Genomic DNA, 27,424 nt, shown 5'->3' on the forward strand with positions numbered 1-27,424 from the left:
AGAATTTGGGCAAACTTGATACATTTTAGAAAATGTTTTATTCACCTCTATCAACAGATTAGCTTTATTAAACTGTTATTATATGATGATAATGGTTCTAGCTGCATTCTGTTAAATCCATTAATGTATAAGTCTTTTTCTTATTTTTTGTATTGTCCTTTGAATTTTTTATGTTCATTAGGAAACAATTTTACAATAAATCACTGAATTTCACAATTATATATAAGAATTGATCAAAAAAGCTGTTTTTAGTAATTGCTGATTTCTTAGAATAATGATTATTCTTCAGTTAACTAAAATAAAATGTTAAATCTGTAGAAGCAACCACTGAGCTTTTGTTAAACTTTAAGCACTGTACTTTATTCATTTGTTGCTCCTTGTTCTGTAACAATTGATTCAAAATGTTTCCCCAGTGTGCAGAACCAAAAAGATGGAAAGCATTTGATGGCAGAACCACAGAAATGGATACACAATTCACACTGCGGGCCAGGGAATTACTTGAAATCTATCGTAGCATCAGTATGAAAGATCTTCCCCAAGATGAGCGTCTAGATGTGCTGTTAACCCTGAAACATACAGTGAAGGTAGGTTTCTCCAAGGCTTTAAAAAAAATACCCACTGGTTTCGCACATCAACAGTGTGTAGTGGTTCAGGTATCAGACTAGGACCAGGGAGATCCAGGTTCAACCCTCTCATCAGCTGTGGAAGCTCATGTACTTTGAGCTAGTCATTCTCCCTTAGTTGGACCTACTTCATTGGGCTGTTGTTGTGGAGCAAATTGGAAAAGGGCTATTGTGTAATGCCGTTTAGAGCCCATAGAAGTAAATGTTTTATATTTATATCTGAGGGCTTTATTTTTTATATTTGTGGAGGTAGCATCTCTACTTTGCAAGCTGCCCTGGCTCCCAGTAGACTTCCAGATGCAATTCAAGGTGCTGGTTATCACCTTCATGGCCCAGGACTACGATATTTGCAGGATTGACTGTCTCTGGTTGTTTCTGTCCATCCCACACACTGCAATAGAGTGGGCACGTTCCTGGTATCTTCCCTCAAACAATGCCATCTGACAGGAACTAGAAAGCATGCTTTTCAGTTGTGGTTCCTGCCCTCTGGAATGATCTCTCCCTTGAGATTCACCAGGCTCCAATCCTGTTGGCCTTCAGGAAGGCTTTGAAGACATGCATGTTCCCTCAGGCACTGGGGCCAGGATATTAGTGGACTCAACCTGGGAGGTTGAATATATTGTGGTTATGCCCCGATTGTGTGATTTTTTTTTCCATATTGGGATTTTTTTGTTGTCATTGAAATACTCTGATTTGTTTTATGGCTATATGCCACCAGGAGTCACATTGTTGCAATTTGGGCAGCCATATTAATCTTCAAACAAAATAAATGTTTTTTTTAGTTGGTAGCCTTCCAGTGTCTCTGGGAATGAATGAATGAATGAATGAATGAATGAATGAATGAATGAATGAATGAATGAATGCACAAATGAGGCCAGATCAAAATCTAACTAAATAACTCAATTAGCCAATATTGAAAAACTGAAAGGCCCCAAGGGGATACATGTGTCCTGTACCATCAACAGTGTGCATTATTCAATGATTCTCAACACTGATGAAAAAGTTAGCTCTGTGATCCTAAGCATACTGACCTATTAGGAGGTCTTTAAATATATAGAATTTATTTGCATAAGATATATGCTATATAACAATAAGTTTAAACAGCAGAGAAGCAAGTGTCTGATTTCAAGTCTGTCTTAAAGCCAGACTGCAAGATGTGCCTTTCCTTCTGTGAAGAACTGTGGGAGTGGGTTGTTTTTGCAGATAAGCAGTCCTGATAGAGGAAGGGGCCCCTCAGTGTGTCTCTAATCTGAATTAGGCTCCCTCCACTGCTATTTGCACTGAAGAAAAAAGCTCCTCACCAAAATTCTTTATTCATTTGAAAAAAGATTTTTGACACGTAACTTACTATAAAATTTATCTTTTTGGACAATCAAGTGCTTAAAGATCACAACTAATGGTTGGGGGACGTATTCATATTTCCAAAAGCAAAGGATTTCTGAAATGTTAGGCAGTATCCAACTGACATTTTGACTGTTTGTCAATCCTTTCTCAGAAGATGATTTCAAAGCCCTTCTCCAAATATTTTAGATGCCCTGCAGCCTGTAAACTATTATAACTGGCAACGTGTATTAAAAGTTACAGAACCAGTCAGTATAAGGAACTTGCATGCCCGTGATTTGCTAAACATTTTGCTTACTTTTGCAGGAACATGAATGTAAACTCACACATGAAATAGTGGAATTAATTGATAGAGAAGCAGACCTCATGATGAGGGCAGTGAAGGAATGTAATTTACAAGGACTTCGACAAAGAATCTGTACATTATTTCTTCAGTATATTAAAACACCACTTTTTAATCCAGAGATTGCAAGACTTCTCAAGGTATTTTCCTCCTCTGTTACATTTACATGATTTTCATAATGCAATAGGGAGCTAAATGAAATTGTTTCTGTTTAAAAAGTCCAGTGGCTGTCCAGTTGATGGATAACTCTCACTTAGATTCCTTTAATTTGCTCTATATAAAGCCACCCTTGAAGACCACACTAAAACTTCAGCTGGTCCACAATGTAGTGGCCCACAGGGTTCCTGACCAATCTTGATACTTCCATATTACATGGCTGCTGCAGGAACTGCATTGGTTACCAGTGTGTTTCTGAGTGCAATTCAAGGTGCTGGTCGCTATCTATATGGCTTGGGGCTTGGGTATTGTGATGGAATGTATCTACACGGAGGAGAGTGATGTGGGAGATCAAAGCTATCAGGGAGGAGGGGGTGCATTCCAGGAGGGGGGAGGAGGCAAGAGACAGCATAGTCCACAGGGGGAGAGTGAGAAGAGAAAGAAATTCAGGATAGCCACTCCCTAGACTCTCACAGGGTATATCCACTAGTTGCTGTGGTATAGATTTAGTCTGGCAAGTTTCTGTCTATAAGGTGTAAGCAAATAAAGGAACTGGACTGGACTGTTTCATCATTGTTCTTGGGCTGGGCCTGACAGGTATCTAAGACATCACCTTTCCCAGATACATTATGCCCACCTGACCTGGATAGCCAGAAAACATATATTCATGGTCCCCCTCCTACTAGGAGGTGTTATGGGAAGGGATCTCATGAGGGTTCTCTGTAGGGGCTCCTCTCTTATGAAACAGCTTACCTCCCCAAGGCAAAGATGGCCCCACTCTTATGGTCTTCCAGAAAGTTACAAAGAGCTAGCATTTCTAAAGTCCTTTGGGAAGTTATTGTGGAGCCATTGATGCCAGATACAATTTTATTGCATCGTTGTATTGTTGTAGATTTTCTAATATATATTGTGATATTATTGTATGTTATTATATATTATAAATTGCCTAGAATCTGATGATAATTAAATAAGTAACTGAAATGTTACATTATTAATGTTGTAGAGTATACTTGATTATCTAAGAAATACATGTACAAAACAAGGGAATAGATGAGGCTATTCTGTACAAATAATGATATGAAAGCCAGATATCATTTGTGACAGCCAGATGGAGGATGCTGTCTGCCGTCTAGTAGATAGGAAAGAAGAATACTTGAATGCAGTAAAATGAATTGCTAAGATGACATGGCATTTGTCTCATATAAGTGTGATTGAAGAAAATGGACTTGCCAATAGATATGAATAGCAAAGTTAAGGAATTGTGGTGCTCCAACCTTTGCTGAACTACAGCTTCCAGAGTTCCCAACCAGCCCAGACAATAACAATCTGAATCAGTAACATCTGCTGAGCCACAACTTTCCCATCTCGACATGTAGGATTGTGAACTGAGAAATCAAGGTCAGATTTAATCATTCTTTGTGTTAGTCCAAACACTATTTCCTTAGATTCTCTCCCTGATGTGAAGTTGGGATGATAATATTGCAGTACTTTATAAGAAGGCTAAGGAAAGTTAAAGATTCACCACAAACATAGTTATAAAACATGCGTAACACTTCATCAAATTGATTGTATCTTCAAAATGCCTTGGAGGGCTGGGTAGTGGAAATAGTGCCATGGGAAAGTGCATCTGAGAAAAATTGAATAGGACATTTTAACAACACAGGTAACTCCCTCCTTAATGGTTTTCAGGATAGTTGCTTAATTATTGATTTTTTCCCCTCAGTATTCTATACTAGCACAGATACATATCTCTAGGCAGTTTCCAAATCACATGAAGGGCAAGGATGGAAGAATAGCTCCATTTTGATTTTATTCATGAACTGGCATGGATGCTATCACAGAAGTAAAGCCTGAAAGTAGCAAGTTGATAGAGCATCAGTATGGCAACCAGACAAACCAGACTATTTAATATGCAAAAGAGATGGAATATTTAAATAGTTGCAATACCTGTATAATAAAACTATTGTGGCCTATATTGATAATTACATTCCTCTCAAAGTATTTTATATAATTTAATGGAATATTTATCCCTTTTAAACTTAGCTACATATACCAAAGTTTAAAAATATGTTCTCATTCACTAGGTTTACTATATTGTGCTATATCACAGTAATTGTTTAGATAGATATATTTATGAAAAATGGGTAAATGAATGCATACAGCAACTAATGTATAAGGTGTGATAGTGAGATAGCAGTTAATGTAGACCATTACAACTTGGTTGGTAAGTTACCGTTTAATACATATACAATTTAGTTTTGTTATTTCTAATTCAAATTGCAATTATGGTTAATAGAAGTGAATTTTGAAAACGTGAAGTATTACATACTAAGGTTTAACTGTCTAACTGATAATCACATGTTTGTCTCATTTATTGCAGTCCAGAAACCTGTTGTGTGCTCAAATGCAACCACAGATCTCTTGTATGTGTAGTTTTCACAGATTTTACCAGTGCAGATCATGTTATCTTCACAGGATTTCACCTGTACAGATGAATCCAGATCAGTTTCTCAACTTTCTCAACTGATCTTCTGTTTAGTTCAGTTTCATCCACTGAAAGCAATGATGATGGAAAGCTCTGGACCAAGCTCATGATTCATTATGAAAAAAAATCTTACAATAGCACATCTCCATTCTTGCAGGTACCAGCTGATCCAATGAAGCTTTATCACAACATCTACTTTTGCCTTGGCTGCAAAAAATATCTACCTTCTACCAGTTTTGCCCTATCTGCTAGTTCTTCCACCATTGGCCGGTGTCATCTGTGCTGCAAGCTGGATAATGAGGCTCGCAAGAGGGAAGCCTTTTTGAAGTACAAACGGATGCTTCGAAATCTCAGAGATTCTGAAATGAAATATAACGATGGTGCTAAGATTGCCTTTATATTTCAGGTATGCACAGTATAGAAGATAATATGAAAGAAAAAAATGTAGAAGATATAAAACTGGTAGGATTTTTATCATGTCAGTACAAAAGAAATAGTTTTTTTTAAAATACAGTAATTCATCTCTTACCTATTATATTTTTACTTGACATAAAGAAATTCAAGGTAATGGAGCACTTGTAATTCCAGAATCTCTTGTACACCGTTTGCATCAGAACTGTTGTCACTACAGACATAGATTCACCTTAACTTCCTCATAAAGGGCTTTTTACCTAATTTAACCTCAAAGCAATCTGAGCTTTATAGTAAGTAAATATTTGTGAACATTTGGAGTCATAGTGAATTTGAAGCATATTTGGTTTTGTTTATTTCTAGGGTGAAAAGTCAATACTGTAATAAGCTATGCTCACCAAATTTAAAGTAGCTATACAGTTTTAAGAATTTAAAACATATATCACATCAAATTGGTTTAGATGATGAAGTTCCAGAATTAAATTATATTACTAAACAGTAATTACACATTTAGCCAGCATTATAAATAGAATTGCAAGTTGCTGCATCTTGGTTAGTGAAATTCACCCTGTACTGAAAATGCACAGTAATAATTATGTAGAATACAAAAAGAAGATTGGATTATATGGGAATCTCATTTTCGTAGAAAAGAGATCTATGAGTGCAAAAATATAAAATGAGTATAAATATTATTAAGAAATAACAATATGTTTACATGTTTACTTACTGAATTGTGCAGTGTTTTAGAAAGCATTATATGTGAATGAGCCCCATTTATTTTACTTTAAAAACAGAAATAATTGTTCCCAAGTGAATCTTCCATTTAAAACTCAACTAGTAAAAAGCATTGCATATTTGCACAGTCTTATAATATATTATTCAATGCCCTTCCATCAAAGCATTATGATTGGAGAGCCTTGATATAAATCACACCTTTTCTGTCTTTCCTCTTTTCTTCACACCTGGAGAGAAAGTTGATCTGTTTTTGTGTGTTTTCATTTGAAAACTGAATCATTATGAAAGCTTCAGGAAAGTTCAGATTCGGATTTGCATTGACATGAGCCTTGTTTCAATTTATTGAGATGTCTCTAAAATCTGTCTATATCAGTCAAATTCAGTACAGAATATATCTGAATCTAATCCACATCCTTAATAATTTATATGTTAATGGAAATGTATTCCCAGTGTCTACATACTTATAAAAACTGCTAGTAATGATACTTCTCATTATAAGTACATTGTTGGATCATGATCATGTTTAGTTTCTGATCAATGTCCCTGGACTGAACTTGTTTCATCCAGATCAGTTTATCAACAAATGCTGGAGGCATTTGTTCAAATCATGTGGCTATATTTGTTCTCCAGGTAACTTATTGTAACGTTTATCAATGTGATTGAAGATCAAGGCAACCTTATATGTTATGATATTTCATAGTTGCCAGACTAAGTAACTGTGATATCATTATTTTATTTGTGAAACATTTTCTCATGATGATGATGATGATGAAGATTAATAAAACCAGGCCTATAATTAAAATATACATCATAAATCATCATCATTTATTTATTTATAATATTAAAGCTAATATGACTTGCCAGCTATTTATAGCAGAATATCCACTATATTATGATCCTGCACTATTTAAGCTATACTGATGTTGCTTATACAAGATTATGTAATTTTAGTTATAAAACTGATGAATTCCAACCTGGAAATTTGGCTTTTAACTGCTTTTCAACATGTTTGCAAAAAAGAGAGTAATTCACCAATAGTGGAATTTTATAACTTTGAATTTAATTATGTACAATCGCTATTTGTGGGTTCCGGTGCATAGATCATTAATTCTTTCTAAACAGCATGGATTTGGGAAGTGGCTAGCAGCAAGAAAATGTTCTAACAGCAAGTTGATACTCAAGCAGGCTGCCAAGAGAGGAAGCAGAAATAGCCATCTGCATAAAAATCTTACAATAAACTTCTAAAAACCTGTGTTCGAGGCATGTGTCTTTTGGAATAAATAAACTGATTGTGTGTTATCACAGTTACTGCAGAAAGAAAGAGGGGAGAAATAGTTTCCTTGATAGCATTTCAACCTCTAATTAAAAATGTAGTGACTATGTATGACATATAATAGTCATTCAAAGCAACAACTATATGTTTTATAAATGTTGTAAGTTTTTTAAATTAACTTTTATTATTCTTTTTTTTTTGTCCTCTTGCTTTTATATTACAGCAGCAAGACTTACACTACATGGTTGAACATTTCTGGGGTGGTCAGTCAGTTCTTAGTGCTTGGGATGATCTCTATGATTTGGTCATGGTTAGGTGGAATAAGTGGCAAGAATGGTCTCCCTGGAACACTATTCTCCTCACAAAGGATGAAGCTGAAGCTCATCTTAAGCTGAACAGTCTTGAAAAGGTATTGATTTAAATGTTTTCCCCACACACACGTTAAATCTATTTCTAAGAACTAAATTTAGTCCAGGTAAGGGGGAAAAAATCCCATAAGGGATGGTACTGTTTAAATGCTTCAGATTCAATTTTTAAAAAGTACTTCAGAGCACACAGGAACGCATCTGTTTGCAGCTCTTTAAAATACCTGTATTCCCCCCCCCCCCGGATGTATGGCAGATACAGAGCCCAGATGCTGGGAAAAGACATGGCTGCTTTAAAGATTTACAGAGATGTGCCACACTCACATTCACAACCACTCCAAAACACCTTTTCCTTATTATTTTCATAATACTGTACAACACTTTTAGTATTGTCTTTTACTCTTTCTCATGCCAACTGGGCAGATTTTACTGCCAGCCTCAAAAAAATTTCACATCAAGCTGGGGTCGAGAGGGGGAAACAAATACATAGAATTGTATTTTGTTATGCGAATTGTATGACAACTACTCCAGTTTGGAATGTATATAGGCCTGAAGGCCTGTTCTGCATTGGGACCAATTTAATCCTTCTCTCATCCCCTTAAAGGTAAAAAGTTTTACCTTCTCTTTCATACATGATACTTGTTTTTGATAACCTTATTAGTGATAAAGGTTTATCAGCCTGGGCAAGCTGGAATTCCTGAAAAAGCATTTATGGACAGAGGAACTGCCCAGCTGTGAGTCAGGGTCAGCATAATGGACAACGTACCCTGGCACCTTAACCAATCAGGAGTGGCAGCGTACCTTAAGCATCTTAACCAGTTTGGAATTAGGTAGGCAGGAACCACTGGAATCCTGAAAAATGTATCAAAGATCCATCCCAACAAGGCTTGAGTCTTTGCTGCTGGACCCATGTTCTGTTCTTCTCACTGCTTATCTGCCTCAATGATATTCAGATCTCTGGTCATCTAGCTGCAGCCTGCATCAACTGTGGAAAGACTTATGTCAGAAATACAACAATTTCTTTGTAACAGAATTAGTTAAGTGCTTTGCCTAGGTTTTCTTGTGGCACTTCCTTCCTGCTTGATTGATGGAAAAAAGCATTTGGATTTTGTGGTATCTTTTTCCCGTAGGTCTCTAAAAACTAGTGAAAGAACAATATGTACTGACTGAGAACATTTCCAAAACAAGCGGCTGCTGATTCTAATTGGGGAAGTTTAGCTAGAGTGTTTTTCAAAGATAAAATTGTCACTGGTTTACACATTGTTAAGCCCAAGAAAGGAGTCAAAATCTCAGATCTCCTCACAGCAGGTTCTATGAATGCTTTCAGGACAGAACAAAGATATCTTCTGCTTTGGGGGAAAGGTATAATTTCTACCTACTCTCCCAGTACTTTTTATGCAGATCATTTCTGTGCCGGCACAACCGTCTGGGCTACCAGGGTGAAAAGTATCTAAAGAGGAGATCAGCTGAAAGAGATACACATGAGCAAACCATTTCCAGTGTGTTAGGACTCTCAAGTAGAGCACTGCATTAAAAAGTAGATACAAGAGAACTTATTTTCAGTGCATAACACTATTGCTTACTTAAAGCCGGTCCTGTATATGTTTATCCAGAAGTACATTCAGCTGATTTTAGTGGGGTATACTGTACTTCCAAATAAATAATTTTCAACAATTGAGCCAAAATTTATCACATCCTAGTATCTTGTATCTATTTATTAACCTCTACAGTAATTCACTGTAAATGGCAGTGCAACTCTGAGTTAATTAACCTACAGGTTATCTTTTTTAAAACACAAGATCATTATTTTTACCTTTTTAAAAAATGTAAACGTTAGTAACATTCATGGTTTAAGAATCTGATATACCAATATATAACCAACCAAAATGTTTTGTAATTTTTTTCTTTCAGGCTTATGAGAAGGTGTTCATTCACAGGATAAAGCACAAGCAAATGCTTGCAAGAAACTATTTTTCTCAGTTTCCAGAGCTGGCAGCTGCTCTTTATAAAAGTGACAAGCAAACTAACACAGAAGAACTTTCAGTAACCAAGTCTGTAGTGACTGTATCATCAAAGTAACACTTAAACATCTAAGGAAATGTTGCTTGGAAAAATGGACTGATTGTGAGCTTAAAGAACATTTGTTTGCATGCCCTAGATTTTTCTTAAAACTATACTGGCAAAAATGCAATGTAAAACTTGATTTCTGATTGATTATTGTTAGTCTGCAACTCTTTCACATACACCTCTTTGGTATACAGTATACTTTTGGTAGAATATGTTGTGTGCTCCCCTTTAATCATTCTTTCTTTTTAAAGAAATAATATTTTGGTACCATAGCCAGGTCTTAGGTAACAACTTTAAAAAGGCAAATTTAAAATAGAGAGTATCTGTTTTGTTTGTGAGAAGTCTTGCATATTGACAGCTGGCACATACTAAAGGACTTGCCTTAAAGAGATGCTACTTTGATACAGAGTAAAGTAATATAGGGTGAAGTCATATAAAGATTTTCTTATGGCCAGCACTGTTGCTTTTTATTGTACCACAACAGATTAGGGATAGTTCAATTTGTTAAGGAAACAATGAAAAAGAATGTTAAAGGTTAAATTACTTATTTTTTCTGACTTTTACTATCTTTATCCTAATCGTCAACATCTCAGAGAGTAAACTTAAATAGAACTCAAACCATGGTTAAAGGCATCTTAAAGATTTTTAACTATTTTGTGTGGCTTTCATCATATTTATCTAATATGCACATAGACTAATATCTTGAATCTTCAATAAACCCAATTTATTCATATTACATGATAAATCCATTTTTAATTGCTGGAAGCATCAGAGTAGAATGTGAACAATTGCAGGAGGTGTTAAATCTATTCAGTTGCATAAACATAAATATTACTAGCAATTTTATAAAACAATATAAAATTGCATTCATTATGTTCAGATCAAATATTTTTCCGACTCATTGCAAGAAAAGATTGATCTATTTTAGAAGTGTGCACAGGCATTGTCTATATCTAGCCAAACAGCGGATTGTGTTTTCCCTTGAAAGCTAAGTTTTATGCCAGGTACAAACTGCCTTTAAAGTTTCCCTCAGTTTCAAGAGTTTTTTAAGACATCGTGAGGGTTGAAACAGTCCAAAATTATTTTGATGATTAATTGAGCAGTATGTTATTAATTGGAGACAAGGCGCAGTATGTTATTCTTCTTAGAATGAAATATCCCAGATTAGTTTCCTGTATAGTCATTTTTTACAATATTTTTAAATACAGTTAGTTTGCTGACAAGGCTTACAGTTGAGTAACTTTTGTAATAACTTGAATACAGTACACCATGCTTTAGACTGCTGTCCATTTATTTCCAAAATGAACTGCGTGCAGCTACCATCAGACTATTAAGAAATAAAGCTATAAATAAGTGAAATCAGTCTCTTTGCAAAGGGGAAACCAAGTCATTCACGTCTGCATTTCAGTTGTCTGCTTCAGATCTGTCAAATAATATTTTTGGATTTGACTAAGCGTACTGCATTTAAAGCAATGTGAGAACATTTTTAAGGGTTTTGTTTGAGCCATCTTTTATTAATGATACCAATATGGATTCCATTCATCGGCATCAACAATTTAGGCAGGGATTGGCCCTCATTTGGAATGATGAGAGCATGTGAATAGATGTTCTCACAAAGTGACTCTCCTGATGGACAGGGCCAACAATAAAACACCCACTCATCAGAAGGCATTGTGGTACAATTCTTCCCCACGCTCCTCCCTCAAAATGCTTTTTAACCTTCTCCCTTCTCTCTCTCTCTCTTTCCTGCACAAGCAGGCAGACTTGCAAACAATGCACTGGGCTCAAATCATCCATTTCTTTTTTCCTAAAAATGTCTCGGGTCTGTGTGAATCCAGAGCCATTCTTGTAAATCATATTATGCTAGAGGCAATTACTTTGTTTTGCAGTGTGCCAGCTTCCTATTTAATTAAAAGAACCTTTAAACAATTAAAATCAGAGGAGGCAGGCACCCTGGTGGCTGCTAAGCGATGCGTCCAAGCACATTGGTGTCATAAGCATTATGTTGCCTGCCTCTTCTTCAGGTTCATTTGGGAAATATACATGAGCAAGTTACAATCTCATCCAAACATCAGGGCAACTTAATTGTCTTTTACTGTTGCTGTGATACTTACTTAGTATGTATCAAAACTTTCAGTTGTAGAACAAGAACTTTAACAAATGTTGGTTGGCTGCCTTTGCACACTAATTTATATTTCACTGTTACTTGGGAATGATTCTTATTTGATGAATTAAGAGTAATGAAATCCCTGGCTTACAATATGCACCATGAAAGAGTCTCTTTGTGTATGTAATTAGTCTTCTGCTGGTATTTGTGTTACACACAAGAGGCCACATTACTTTAAAATGACATTTTCATCCAACAGACCAAAATGTATGCCATTATTGTAAAGTGAACTCCACTAACCATTTTATAATAGACACTTCTTGTATAAGAAAACAAAACAAAAATGGTTTCCAAAGAAAACGGATCAAAAAGATCCCACAAATTATTCATAACATTTATTGGACCAATTCGTTTGCTATCATTGCATGTTGCATTAGAAACCAGCCATTATCTCTTTCTAAGCAACTCTTGAATTAACTAAACTTGTAAAGATTTTCCTAAGAAATGGAGTTACTGTATTTAGTGTGGAATATTTAAGAAGGTTTTGCTTCCTGTAAGATTTAATAGAATGCCACTGTAAAGTGCACTGTCATAGAAGTATTTGCATGTCAACAATGTAAGGTTTTGAAATACAACATATACATGGGCCAGAGTGGAGGGAGAAGTATATTTTGGCAATATATAAAGTATATATTGCCAAAATATACTTTAGAGGATTTACTGGATTCTGTTGGAGATGTTACCATTTTTGTCTCTCATCATTTTTTCCTTTCATCTCTTTCAATGTAAGTTCAATGGATATTGTAATCCATTTACAGTTAAATGAACAGTCACACACAACAGCAAGTTCTCACTGCCACATTCAGAATGAGAAGGGCCTTGTATTTGGAGGAAGCGCTGTGTATTTGCAATATCAAGCAGTGTTTTCAATAGTAATGTGAACAAAGGTTATTTGCATAATACACACATACCTTTCTTGAAAGCCAATCACTGCTTTTATGGGACTCCTATTGAACTTGCCACGTGTACTTCTCTATAAATGGAGATATGACTGTTTGTGATATCACCATTATACATCATGGATGTGGGTGCATCACTTTATCAAATGAACTGGACTCAGCATGGAGTTTCTGACTCTGTGACTGAAAAATTGCAGTTAGCTGAAGAACGTAGTCCAATGTTTGGCAGCATTTTAATTGCCAAATGTTTGGCACAGAACTGGATTCTTAAGCATGCAAGCCTCAAAACAAGTGCTAACTCTGTTTTTGCAATCACTTTTTAGCGTAAAATACAATTTAGCATTTGCTTAATTAGGACTCTCATGTATCAAATATGGCTATAAAAGAAAATAATTTGTTAAGCACAAATGTTCTGCATGATTTAGACTTTTATTTTAGAACCATGAAAGTTGAAATCTAAAAGCAAAGTTAATAACTTAAAAGTGTATTTCAAAATCTATTTAATGTTCCCATAAAAGCTAGTTTCTTAATATGCCAGCTATATTTTATATTATACATCTTCTTTTAAAAAAAGCAAAAATATCCATAAATCATCCGTTTTTACAGCAACACCTCAGTTATCCAAATTTAGATCAGTTTTGTCATTGTATCACACGAATATGGTGTCAACAAGCTTTTGCAGACAAAATAATTTACATTAGGAATGTAAACACAGCTGGAGGATATATTTCGGTACCCAAAGAGTATCTGCAAAAGAATGTTCTTTTTCATCTACTGCACTTCAACTCTGAAAGTTGTGATTAAGGTTGCAAACTCTGGAAACAACATTCCAGCAATTAATTCTGAGATGCCACCACAACAGGCTGCCCCATCTAACCAACACCTCAAAAAGCTAAACAGGGTCAGACCTGATTAATGCTTGCATAGGAGAATGTCAGTAAATTGCAAGAGTGGGGACGGGAGGAGCATGAGAAGAATGGCAAACCAATTCTGTATTGCAGGCAAGAAAACACCATGAACGTATTCTTATAGACAGCAGGAGCTGAGCTGAACTCAAAGGAGTCTTTACCTTTTAGTGTTATTCCCAAGTGAAATCCAAGTAAAAGTGGGATGAACCACTTAATGATGGATTATATGTGCTTCATTCATTCCTTTCCCACTAAACAGTATGTTCATTCCAAATGTTATTTTACCAGTTTGCTGTTCCCTGCATAAATGAGACAGATTATACCTAATTCTCATGGTAAGCTTAACATCACTTCAATCCAAAATATTCAATTCAAGCTAGAAGTCAAATTCAAGCTTACTGAGTCAAGCAGGTGAGCTGTGTCTAAGCACCGATAATGATAAGTACATATGCAGTAAAGAAATTCTGCAGTTAAAAGAAAGTACCTGGTGACAGGGAAATACTACAGTTAAGGAACAGCAAACTAATGATGTAGAACACCAAAAATGTAGAACACCAAAAAGATCCCTCAAAGTAGATGCCACATTCACACTCTGAATAAACCTGACATGGGATGGGGACCTAGAGGGTTTTGATTCATAGGACCACGGACTTGGGAGAGGCATCTAGCGAGTCTGAGTGGCTGCTGCTTCCTCCTCTGAGCAAACTGGGCTGTTCACATACAAGTTCTATAGTCGCATCTCTACCACCCAAAGAAATGTTGCATTCTATATGGGAAATGTGTGAAGGAGAACCAAAGTGAAGGATTCAGAAGTAATTCAATTAGAGTAGAAAAAAGACATGCATTTTTTTCTCATTTGAAAGTAATTGATTTGGGTTGGAATAGGAAATATCCAATCACCTTTGTAGCAATAACGGTGGATAGACTTTGTGGCCTTTTTAGCTTAAGGAGGATAACCCCCTGTGTTTGACAATCTCTTCTCTCTCCTGAGTTGGGAAGAACATATGGAGCTTTATCTGCCACATTTCTGTACTCACTCTAGCGAGAGAGAATTATAGTGGAGGAGGTAGGGCCTGCTGGGACCCTCTGTCATATAAAGTGGAATAGAAGAACTACGAGGATAGATTTTGGGGGGATAACAGCTTTTTATCAGCCTAGAGATGATATACGAGCTTTCCAATAGCAGGATGTCAGTGTCTTATCTAACTCGTGGTTTGTAAATGACTGCTGTTAATGCAGCATTTACTATTGTATCCTCTGCATTTCATTTGTCCCTGACTTTACAGTCCACAGCATACTTGCACGCATAAACGCACAATGACAGATGTATATTTATTTCTATCTCTAGAAAATACATTGTATATTTGGTGAAGCAGGGGCATCTATGGGGGGTGTGAAAAAAGTCAAGATGATGGCCACAGCTCCATGGTTTAAGCCCCAACCCTTTTATATGTGCTGCCATCTTGACCTCTTCTGCGCCCCCCCCCCCGACACTCCTGTGAACACAAACTCATCAGTTGTGAAGTTGCCACAAGCATTTTTGCTTATTTTTATTATGGTGCGTTGGCTGCAAGTCACCCTTTTAAATAAGAAACCCCAGATTATGAAAGCCAAAATCTAACATTCATGAATAGAGAGCATCATATTGGGAAAGACTGTTTTAAGCAATTGTTATAGGAAATGAATCAGAGAAGCAAGTGATAATCCACTAATCAAGCTTGCAACTAGATAAACATTTATGCCAGTGCTATGACCTAACCCTCTTTGCTCTGTATCATTCTCTGCATTCCAGAATTCCTCAGACTGTCTTGCTTTCTTACAGTTTTCCACACAGAGGTATTAATCTTATGGCAGTGTTGTCCAAACTTGGCCACTTTAAGATGAGTGGACCAACTCCCAGAATTCCCCATGCTGGCTGGGGAATTCTGGGAGTTGAAGTCCACTCATCTTAAAGTGGCCAAGTTTGGACAACACTGTCTTATGGAGTATAACTCTGCTTTGAAAAGAACCTCCTTTTCAACGTTTTCTCCTTCTTTGGTTGGTGTCTCTTTCTCAGAGGTTCTGACTGAGATGGCAGACAGAACTTGTGAATGGAGATACGGCTACTGCAGTACTGTTTCAGTTCTCCCAAGCAGGGCAATTGCTGCTATTTTGTTGTTTAGTCCTTAAGTCGTGTCCGACTCTTCGTGACCCCATGAACCATATTGCGCCAGGCCTTCCTGTCCTTCACTGCCTCCCTGAGTTTGCTCAGTTTCATGCTCATTGCTTCAGTGATGCTATCTAACCATCTCATCCTCTGCTGTCCTCTTCTCCTTTTGCCTTCAATCTTTCCCAGCATCAGGGTCTTCTCCAAAGAGATCTCTCTTCGCATTAGGTGACCAAAGTATCTGAGCTTGAGCTTCATTATCGATCCTTCCAATGAGCAATCAGGGTTGATTTCCTTTAAGATTGACTGGTTTGACCTCCTAGCAGTCCAGGGGACTCTCAAGAGTCTTCTCCAGCACCACAGTTCAAAGGCATCAATTCTTCGGCGCTCAGCCTTCTTTATGGTCCAGCTCTCACAGCCATACATTACTACTGGAAAAACCATAGCTTTGATTATGCGGATCTTTGTCGGCAAGGTGACGTCTCTGCTTTTTAATATGCTATCTAGGCTTGCCATAGCTTTACTCCCAAGGAGCAAGCGTCTTTTAATTTCATGGCTGCAGTCTCTGTCTGCGGTGATCTTGGAGCCCAAATAAATGAAGTCTGTTACTGCTTCCATTTCTACCCCTTCTATTTGCCAGGAATTGATGGGTCCAGATGCCATGATCTTAGTTTTTTTAATGTTGAGTTTCAAGCCAGCTTTTGCACTCTCCTCTTTCACCCTCATCAAGAGGCTCTTTAGTTCTTCTTCACTTTCTGCCATGAGGGTGGTATCGTCCACATATCTGAGGTTGTTGATGATTCTCCCTGCAATCTTAATTCCGGCTTGTGATTCTTCCAGCCTGGCATTTCTCATGATGTACTCTGCATATAGGTTAAATAAGCAGGGTGACAGTATACAGCCTTGTCGTACACCTTTCCCTATTTTGAACCAATCGGTTGTTCCATGACCGGTTCTGACTGTTGCTTCTTGGCCCGCATACAGATTTCTCAGGAGACAGGTAAGGTGGTCTGGTACTCCCATCTCTTTAAGAACTTGCCACAGTTTGTTGTGATCCACACAATCAAAGGCTTTTGCATAGTCAATGAAGCAGAAGTAGATATTTTTCTGGAACTCTTGTGCTTTCTCCATGATCCAGCGAATGTTGGCGATTTGATCTCTAGTTCCTCTGCCTCTTCGAAACCCAGCTTGTACAATTGCTGCTATAGGGAACAAAATAGAAGGGAAGGTCTAGATATACAACCCTTTTGCCCAGAGAGATTGGAACTAACTAAAGATTAATTTCTAAAGAAGGATAGGTAACTCAGTGTTTTCCTTCCAAATGACTTGGAAACATATATTTTTACGCAGGAACCTATTTGGGAACACATTGGATATTTTAAAAGCTATTTTCTACTGCACAACTGTGATGCTGTGAACCTCATGATTTCTTCTGAAAATTGAATTCCTACTCATTTGTGGCAGTGTGGCTGCAATTATCAGACTTTTTAAAGAGTAACCTAATTTGGCAGCATGACCTGATACTACCACCACCATCTTGCTTCTCTAACAACTACGTACCGGACACTCCGCCTCTTCTGTTATTATAACATGGTGTGATGATGTGCAGATTAGACTGCATATAAACACAGTGGGTGCCAAGCTCCATTCATTGATGGGTATCTCCAAGAACAGCACTTGCACTGGAATATATACTGATATAACTGCACCATAGGAACAAAAAGAGGAATTTGTAACATATAGGGTCAGATAATTCTCCTGCTAGGCTAAAACCATTTTTCTAGACCGAAACTAGAACTGCTAATAGAGAGATAGCCTTATCTTCAAAGTTATGTCAAAGTTTATACTCTGTTTGGATATGGATTTTTTCCCCTGTTGTCATAAAACAGAGCTACCCCAGCTGTCATAAGTAAAATCTGGCCAAAGCCAGAAGCTTGATAATAGATACCAGTATAACCAGCCCCTATCACTTCTTTTCCTTCTGAATCAACTTTGATTTTCTTTCCACGTGAACACTGAAGAGATCATGGCAAAATGCAGTGCTATTTCATGGGGACAGCTATTCTATGTATTTGCTGTCCTGTGCAAAAAGACCCTATCCTTGGATCATGTTCCTATGCTGCTCTGGTCAACTCATAGGTAAGAAATTCTCCACTTTCATAAGATACAACTATTTCCAGGGATATGTTTTATGCAGTACTAAATCAGTCAGCCTTCCAAGTTCATTTCTAGTCCTTATCTGTTATCTGGAAGACAAACCTAAGCAGTTTAGAGCTAGGATTGCAAGACTATCTTTGGTATGCACTTGTCCACCTGCAGATAGCTTCTGAAGAGGTTCTGCTTTGTAGCCCACCAGTTCCAGAAGTCTGAGTGATGAGTATGTAGCTGAAGTCTCAACAGATTCAAATCCCTTGGTCTGAGGGATCCATTTGCTCCCATTTAGCATCCGGCTGAGACAATTTTATTTTGATAGCTTTTGCAAGGTTTCATTCTAGATATCCTTGTTCACTGTTTTACCTACTGGCGGTAGTGGGGGAGGTGGGGGGGGGTGTCATCTGGAACTGGGAGATATAGAAATTAAGTATTCTGTTAAATTTGTTCTTCTTGATGCTCAGAACATACTGGAAATCCTAGCACTGTAGAATAGTGGACCTTCTACTGAACTAGACCTCCTAGCAAATACCCAGATGTGCTGTTCTGTAGATTCAGTCCTGAAATTATTTTTTATTGCAAAGTAAGAGTTAGAAATAAATACATGCTTTATTTATAATGCACTCTCCCCCATCATAAATAAAAAGTTTGCAGTTAAAATCTATTCCAAAAGAAATCATTATTAAATATTTTAAAGTAAGAATTATTTCAAGTCTCTTCTGACCTCTGTTCTTATCTGACAACTGCTAACCTGGATATCAACATAAACAGGTGGAACAATACCTTTTGTCATAAAAGTGACCTTGAGTAGAAAATACAAATTACATAATTCATTCAAGTTCTAAAGCAGGCCACTTCTCCAAAGAGCAGCCAGAAATTTGCTCTGTGCTGTTTTTCCTCAACTAATCAGGTACATTCCATCTTCAAACCAGTTTATGTTTGGAATATCAGATGCTTGTCCATAACCTATGAGTTTAAATTTTGAAAACCCACCATCTGGCCCTAGTAGGCTTTTGAAAACAAATGAAATGGATAGATTGATGAGAAAGAAGGAAATAGATACCCATCAAGTATCTTCTACTTCAAGATCGACAGGCCAAAAAGCTTTGTTGAGAACAAGACTACTGAATGAAATATGACAGGATTCATGCTATTTTCTTCCCCAATGCAATTGTGTCATGCAAGATTACCAACTGCCCGTAACACAAGTTTCTGTAGCACATGATCTTTAAAGCAAAATGAAACTCATCAACTGTTGGGCCCAACAAACCAGACTAGCTTCCCACTGGGGACTACTGGGCTATCAAGTGCTAGATAGATTTAATGGGATGGAAACCATTTGTTTTTTTAAAAAATTACTTTATATAAAGCTGCTTGAGGATTTCATTCAGTCCAGATGTTGTGCTGAGTTAACTTATCTGCTTCTGTGTTGAAGGCTTATGTGTACACTGAAAACTCATAAAAGCCATTACAGGCATGTTGATTTATCAATTCTCTTTAGGGTTTTAGACTTCACATTTTACAATGCAGTTTTTAGCTAAAAAAAAAAAAAAAACCTACCAAAATACATTGAGATGCATATTTTAAGATAGAATGATAGCTAGCTAGAAGCTTGTAGTATGATCAGAAAGAATATTGAAGAATGCATATGGCGAGAACTTCCATTCAAACCTACGTGTCTAAACTGAGTATTTAAACTCAAATTTTGTGTGAATTTATAAAAAATACTGCAAATCATGCAGAAATGGAATAGAATGGACTTAGAAATAAACACAGGGAAAAATGAGATGAGCCAGAATAATTTAATTAATTTAATTTAATGTATTAGATTTGCTGTGGCTTTGAGTGGCTTAAAAAAAAACAGTAAAAAGAACTAAAACAGTGAAAAACCACTTGAACCGGCAGCCTGGACTAAAACAACTAGAATAACAAATAGTACAAAAATACAAAAGGGGCTCCACCAATAGATCGCACCCATGTTAACCCCAGGCCTGGAACCAGAGCCAGGTCTTATGGGCTTTCTGGAATTCAAGGACAGAGCGTGCCATCTGTATCTCTGGGGTAATATTGATCCAGAGGGTGGGGACCACCACAGAGAAGGCACACTTCCTCAGTCTGACAAGATGGCAGCATTTAATTGAAGGGGGCTGAAACGCACCCACTCTACCTGAATGTATCAGGTGAGCAGGAACAATTGGAGGTAGGTGGTCTCTATGCCATGAAGGGTGTTATAGGTGGCAACCAGCATCTTGAAATGGATCGAGCTTCCCACCATACCCGGAATACAACTGCTTGCTTAATGTAGGGTTTTTTTATATGTCCACCACATGTGCTAGAATGTTCCTTCTGTTTCATGGCATTTCCAACATGTATTATGTATGATTTGTCGGCCTTAGATATCATTGATGGAGTTGAGTAATATCTGTTATGAAGATTTTTTTAAAAAACATTCTGTAGCTTTAGACTAATAAGTGGTGGCTGTAAACAAGCTGCTAGCAACAGGTGAACCATACAATCGATGCCACCAACCCCATTAACGAAAATGTGGCATTCCAATAGAATGGTCCATGGAGAGGGAAAAAGTCAGTATGGCAGCTGTGACTGCACAATCACAGCCCTGCCCTTTTAAAGCATGTGCTAGGCATGCCACACTGTAAAAGTTGCAGGGCTTCAATCATGTGATTATGGCTGCCATACTGACTTTTTTGACCCCTGTCTCCAATGCACAAGCCTGCACTCTAGGCAACACTCTAGTTCACCTATATGGATCAGAAACTCCTGGTTTATTCCATCTATTTTCTTTCTAAATGAAGAATCTACCAAACTCTTAACTCACTGGATTCAGTTTGACTATTTTATCTTTTTTTTTTTTTACCCTAATATAGAAATGCAAAAAGCTTTTTAAAAAGTACAGTTTTCCCATATGACGTGTTATTGGAATGCATGTTTTCCCTCCCTTCTTAAAAATTTAATTTTAAAGCCAAATGCTACCGATCTTTAAATTATTCTATGTGGGGAAATGGCATTCATTTAGTTTCTTTTAAGAAAGAGCAAAGTATACAGGGAGGATAAGCAAGATACCGAAGGGACGAAAGAATATAAATACAAAAGCTGCTTTTGTTTCAGGTTTTAATATTACACAACATATGTGTGAATTAGCATGTATGATCTCACTCCACACGACCACCGTCACAAAGTAGACAGCGCTCTTATCATTTTCTTGCTTTTGGGGGGTGGGGGCAGCTGAGGAAATAGAACGGCCGTAGGGCAAAGGCTTTTAAAAAATTGTCTACAGTAGGCAAGAAACCAAAGGAGAGTGATAAATGTTTTATGAGGGGTACAGCAAAGGGTCAAACTGCTGATCAGAAACTGGGAGGAAACAGGATGAAGAGTTTTAGCCATTCTTCTGCTTGCTATAAAATGCTGCTAGTATTTACAGTGTAAAGATTGGAGGGCATTGTTTAGTCAGCTGACTAGTTAATCATTGCAGAATGTTCTGATCCATTAAAACCGGAGCAGGAAGCTAGTTGTTCTCTAACACTGTCTGTTTTGAAGGTCTCTTTCCCCCCAGTCCTGTTAAGCGTAATGGATGATCAAAGGTGATGGGAGGTCACAGGTTCATTTCTGGATGGTACGAACACAAGCAGGAAAGAAAGCAGGACTGGAATTTACCCATACTTTTATTGCAGAAGAACTATTACAATAGTAAAGTTTTGGCCTTAGGAAAAGAAGTCTTTCTCCTAACTCTATCCTACAATTATCTCTACTTCCTAATCCCCTGGTTATTTCAAATATCCTATTCACATCTGCAGTGTGCTGCTTAATTACATTTATTTCAGGTTTGCACAATGTCTCTTACTGCTCTCCCCTTTTTCCCAGCTTTCGGGCTGGGAACATGCACACACAGAGAGCAAGCTATTTAAAGCAGAAGGGATGATGGACTCTTTCAGTGCTTCTGGATCCACAGCAGCCGCTCTTACAGAGCTGAGCTGTCAGCTTCTTCTTTTCTCCAACAGCCTCGTCTTGTGTCAGTGTGCACAATCAATCCATTTCCGTCCTACAGATTTCCTTTGCGGCTGTCTCTGCTGAAGGATTCACTTGGTGAAAAACTTCAGCTCTAGCAAGAAATTGCTGATTTTTTCTTTACTCTTATATTTTCTTTTAACCGTGCTGCACAAAGTCACCTCTTCTTTCTTCCTTCTTGGTGTTCTTGGTGTTAGGATGACCCAACTGCTCCTCCTCTTAAGATCTTCCTTCTTCTTCATTCCTTCTGATGGAAATCCAAGTCTCAGCACCTGTCCACACATGCCACACTGGCATCAACGCCCCTCTTGCTATCATACTCTATCACGTAGCTGTCCATCTGGGAAGCACAGAAAGAATAGGGATTTGTGATGCTTCCAGGAAGTTTGTGTAGCTTACTGAAAGGGGAGGGAGGAGAAAAGGGCTTGTAACTGGGGAAGGAGAAGGGTCGCTCTTTCACTTACAGTCCTACAAAAGTAAATAAGAAGGAACAATTTGCTTCTTCCAGAATTTTCCGTGAGGAAGCTCATGGGGAATTAGAGTCTAATGATATTTGGAGTACCACATGCTACACAACTCTGCACTAAGAAATCTTCACCTCAGTTAACAATTCAGCAGATCTAACGTTCTCTGTGCGTCTATGTCTGTGTCTGTGTCTGTATGTAATAAGAAATTATAATCCATGCTATAACGCACAAAGTAAGGGTGACTCTATTAATGCAGACCCAGCAGTTCCCAGACTAGAAAGAACATATTTAGTTGCCTCCCAAGGCCATTAAGAGACCAATTAATTCAAAGAACAGGATGCAAAAGCTTAAACTCTGGAGCACAGTTACAGTACATATAAAGATTCTGACTTCTTCGCACTGCAGTGGGCAATGAACAGCTGTATTTAAAGCTTCATTCCTGTTTGCAATAAAAACTAATTAGCTAAGCTCTGTCTGGGAGAATTCTGCCAAGTCCAGCCAAGAGCAGAATTAAGGAGACCTGTGATTTCCTGCCAGGTCCAGATCTGATGTCTGACACATCAGAGGGGTGTGCCCCCTAAAAATAGATATGTCATACTTATGACATATAATAAGTTATGACTAATATAAAAATCTATACAAATTTAATCCATTAATCACCTGTTCTACTAAGAATCAATTAATTGATTAAGATTTTAAAGATTTTATTAACTGGAAAATTGCTTGAGCGAGTATCCAGTGAGGCACCTATCTATGCCTACAGTTCAGATTGTTAACAGAAAACTGCTAATACCAAAAAAGAGAGCCAGTCTGATGTAGTGGTTAAGGCACTGGGCTAGAAATTGGGAGACCATGAGTTCTAGTCCTGCCGTGGGCACAAAGCCAGTTGGGTGACCTTGGGCCAGTCACTCTCTCTTAGCCCTAGGAAGTGGGCAATGGCAAACCACTTCCAAAAAACCTTGCCAAGAAAACTGCAGGAACTTGTCCAGGCAATCGCCTGGTGACAACACTGACTTGAAGACACATCATCATCATCATCATCATCATCATCATCATCATCATAGTCTCCACATGATATGGGAACAATTTTAAGGAAAAAAATGATTAGAAATATCCAGTGTTGCCCATCTGTCAGTTTATAGTGATGTCCACCTTTGGGTCAAGACTTGAAGTGAAAGAAGACATTATTTTTCAGAAATTATTATTCTCCAATTTGACAGTGTTCTTCTATCCAATATGTACCTATTGCATCCAAGATATTTAAGGAGAAAGCTAGGTTGCTTTATTGAAGCAATCCAATGAATACAGCAATTGTTTCATTTATAGTATTTGTTTTTCTTTGAGGAATAAACGGAGTGAAATTATAAGATGATATTTCAGATCAGGCTTGGGTTGCTGCTCCCCAAAAATTCCATCAGCTAGTGGTGAATTGGGCTGTCACGCCCAGCAAGGTGCTCCAGCATCCTTCTGAGATTTTACCAAGGTGGTCATTTATTTTAATTATGTAGCTGGCTTGCTGCCATTGGTAACAGGAACATGAGATTTCCAAATCAGGCAGTTTCATATGTCTCTGAGATTGATTTTAATTGGGAAAGTTTCTTTATTCTCTTTGATTTCTTTCTTTTTCTTTTCCTTACTTTATATTAGTTTGCATTCGTTTTTATCTTCCTTTTTTAAAAAAATCTTTAATAAAAAAGAAAAGTTTCTTTATATGATTTTCTTGTCAATCATCCATCTCCTGGATGTATTCAACTACTAAATATTTACTAAATTATATCCCAACTCCCAGCTCCATTTGTTATTTTTGCCACTGTCTGGGCTTACTCATACAATCAGCTACAACCTTCTAAGTGTGTCCTTGTAAATTATTGCTGATGTTGAAGTACATTTTCCATAGTTTATGTGTGTTCCTTGTTTGCTGGATTTTTTTTTTTTAGATTTTTTTATCCTGCCTTTCTTATTTTTATAAATAGCTCAAGGAGACAAACATACCTAATACTCCTTTCTCCTCCTATTTTCTCCACAACAACAACCCTGTTAGGTGAGTTGGGCTGAGAGAGAGTGACTTGCCCAAAGTCACCCAGCCGGCTTTCATGCCTAAAGCGGGACTAGAACCCACAGTCTCCTGGTTTCTGGCCTGGAGTCTTAACCACTAGACCAAGCAGGCTCTCTGGATTTCATGTATTTGAAGGCTGATCTCTAAATTTGGTAGGAGAAATACAAACAACAAGGTAGTCCAATCTTCAGACTTAAGGAAAACACACAGTTGAAGTAAGAAGATGCAAAACAAAATCTCATTTCTGAGAATCCCAATGATGGAACATCTGAAATTTTCAGTGTGCTACAACTCCTCTGTAGCTTGAGTTGCACAGTCGACAAAAGAGTGTCGAATTGCAGGGGGCAATATTTATTGGCTGTGGTAGCCCCCAAGGCTATTGTAAGATTTGGGATGATTACTATCAGGAAATAAGACTCCTCTCATTTTCTGTTTCCGTTTCCCTGTCTTTCAAATGGCTGTCTAAATCAGAGGTCCCCCAAATCTTCAGCTTATCGATCCCTTCATGAAGTTTCAGATTGTTCATTGACCCCCAAACTTTTATTATATGAAAATAATTCAATTAATTCTTCTTTAGCTATTCTTGTTTCTTCCTAGGGTTTTTCCCACAGGTGCAGGGTCCGCTTTTTCATATTAGCCGAATGTTGATCCATTTACTGACTGGCTTGTAGTGCTATTAATAATAACAATAATGACACCACCAACCACAACACTGGATAGCCCCATCGACCCTTGTGGGTTGATATTGACCAATTTGGGTCTAGATAATAGGATGGAATGCCTTCTTTCAATTCATTAAAAGTAAACTTAGATTTTGCATATGGCAATGCTAAAAAGAGAAAAGGCAAAGCAGGAAGTGATAGTGAATGCTTGTACCAGTTGCTCCTGGAAACAAATTTTAAATCAAGTTCTGATCCTATCAAAAGTGTAGTGCATAAAAAAAAGGATATATTTTAAAATATGATCTTTCCCAATTTCCCAAATGTTTGGTATCGTTGAAACCTTTAAGTGTAATGTTGTGTTTTCTTTTCCATGTGCCTAATTAATTCTGATTCATGTTTCACATATTATTTTAAATTAATAGCAGAATATTTTAAAAAATCTTAAAGATGCATCTGGGAGTGTTTATTTCACAAAAATGTCTGCTATTTTCACACAACATTTTTAGAGTTATTTTAGATGGTTATTTATTTTGCTGCAGTCATTTTAGACTGTTATGCATTTATTTATTACTCTGTTCTGTTATATACCATTTTTTTCTTTAAACAAAGCCAAAAGAATATAAACTCAGTATAAACTCTTTCTCTGTCTCTAATTTTAGAATATTAGAAACATTTTAGTAATCTAATTCTACCAAATAAATAATCAATTACATGCATATTGAAATACTGTAATTATATGTAGCATATACTATTATATTTTATATTATATTATATTATTATATTATATGCAGTCTTCAACTTAATTACTCCAAAGTAAGTTGCTATGGAAGGACTGGACAACCATGGGCCACATGTAGCTTTTCTGAGGATTTTAAATTCAGTGGGGCTTATCCCAGGTAACAAAGGAGTCCCATTTCATTTATTACCATTTAGACAGGACTACAGAAACTATTTCTCTGCATGTATCTTACACCGCATCCTTCTATCCCCTTTTATGCCACAGTATGTTTATCTGTGCAGCTGTGCATTGTTAGAATCAAGGGCTAACAAAGAATCATAGATTTATTAATTCTCCTGGAGAGAATGAATGGACTAATTGCAGAAGAGAGTTGGAGAGCAAGAGGTAGTCCAGGTCATTAGGTGGTCCATTTCCTAAGTACATCTGACAGCTTAAACACTCAAAGGACAACCTACAATATAATCAAGGGTGAATATCATACTTCTGGTTCTGAGCGAAGTACTGGATGCATTCCTCCTCCTCCTGTTGCTCATTTACCATTGGATTCTCATTTTAGCTCTATATTGTAGCCTTTGTAACCTATTGAAACACAAATGCAGTATATTAGTAAGCACAGCTGTAAAAGTTGAATGAGTGAGGAGTCCAAGGGTTCTTTAGAACTAATGTATTAATGATTACCTGGGGAAGGAATTTGGGATTCCATTAGCTTGGCTTGCAGAAGGGGCAGAATCAAATTAGACATGTTAACAATGTTTCTAATTTTTGTGAGTAGGATTGTCTAGTTGCTGTGTGGCAGTATAGGGGCAATATCTCATACATGATAGTCTCTAAAAATCAGGGAATGTGTCTCTCTTCCAGAAGCTGTTAGGACAACAGTAGGTGTTGAAGCTGAGGGAGGCAGGAAAGAATTAAAAAGAGACTCAAACTGGTTCCCCTCCAACTCCCTGGAGTATAAGAGAAGCAGAAAAACACAGACCAACCTGCAAGATTCTGTTACTGTAGCCTATCTCAATGAAGGGTAGTTCTGATTTTCCCATGGAGTCTGTTTCCTGATCTAGTCTACCACATAGGGCTGACACCCTTGAAGTTGAGGTGGTCCTAAAGACTAAGAGATCATAGAGGAAATTACTCATCCTTATGCTCTTCTCCCCTTCTAGCAGCAAAAGTGGACAACCTAGGTTTGTGTATGAAAGCCAACCATGAAACTGCAATTTGATTTCTAACAAGGGATCCTTCCAGGTCGGGTTTTAACTGTATACATTGTCTTACTTACTGAATTTTATAGAGTATCCAAGTAGTGATCATTCTCCAATCTTCTCCCATTTATCCAGGGGAAAATTGGCTAAGAAAGAAAAATTAGACATGTTGCACTATGTTTTATGTTGGTTGTCCCACCTGAAGCATACA

The 27,424-nt window shown here is 37.3% G+C and overlaps 2 protein-coding genes across 3 annotated transcripts in view; both read left to right on the forward strand.

The window, feature by feature from the left end:
* The window catches only part of IQUB (IQ motif and ubiquitin domain containing), a 40,847-nt gene extending 29,711 nt beyond the window's left edge, over positions 1 to 11,136 (forward strand). For both annotated transcript variants that reach the window (XM_088141671.1, XM_007420353.4), the window contains 5 exons: positions 414 to 584; positions 2,271 to 2,447; positions 5,106 to 5,354; positions 7,591 to 7,776; positions 9,644 to 11,136. In XM_088141671.1, the coding sequence (XP_087997797.1) occupies positions 414 to 584; positions 2,271 to 2,447; positions 5,106 to 5,354; positions 7,591 to 7,776; positions 9,644 to 9,811 (951 nt within the window). In that variant the 3' untranslated portion in view covers positions 9,812 to 11,136. The remainder of the gene's footprint in view (positions 1 to 413; positions 585 to 2,270; positions 2,448 to 5,105; positions 5,355 to 7,590; positions 7,777 to 9,643) is intronic.
* Positions 11,137 to 17,915: 6,779 nt separating this feature from the next.
* Positions 17,916 to 27,424, forward strand: part of LOC103054933 (V-type proton ATPase subunit S1-like) — a 47,128-nt gene continuing 37,619 nt past the window's right edge. Inside the window, exon 1 of the mRNA XM_025164768.2 lies at positions 17,916 to 18,058. Coding sequence (XP_025020536.2) covers positions 17,946 to 18,058 — 113 coding nt within the window. The 5' untranslated portion in view covers positions 17,916 to 17,945. The remainder of the gene's footprint in view (positions 18,059 to 27,424) is intronic.

Source organism: Python bivittatus, unplaced genomic scaffold (assembly GCF_059951505.1).
Source record: "Python bivittatus isolate LINGU-HERP-01145 unplaced genomic scaffold, Pbiv_v1 ctg000330_np1212, whole genome shotgun sequence".
In the NCBI taxonomy this organism is placed as follows: Eukaryota; Metazoa; Chordata; class Lepidosauria; order Squamata; family Pythonidae; genus Python; species Python bivittatus.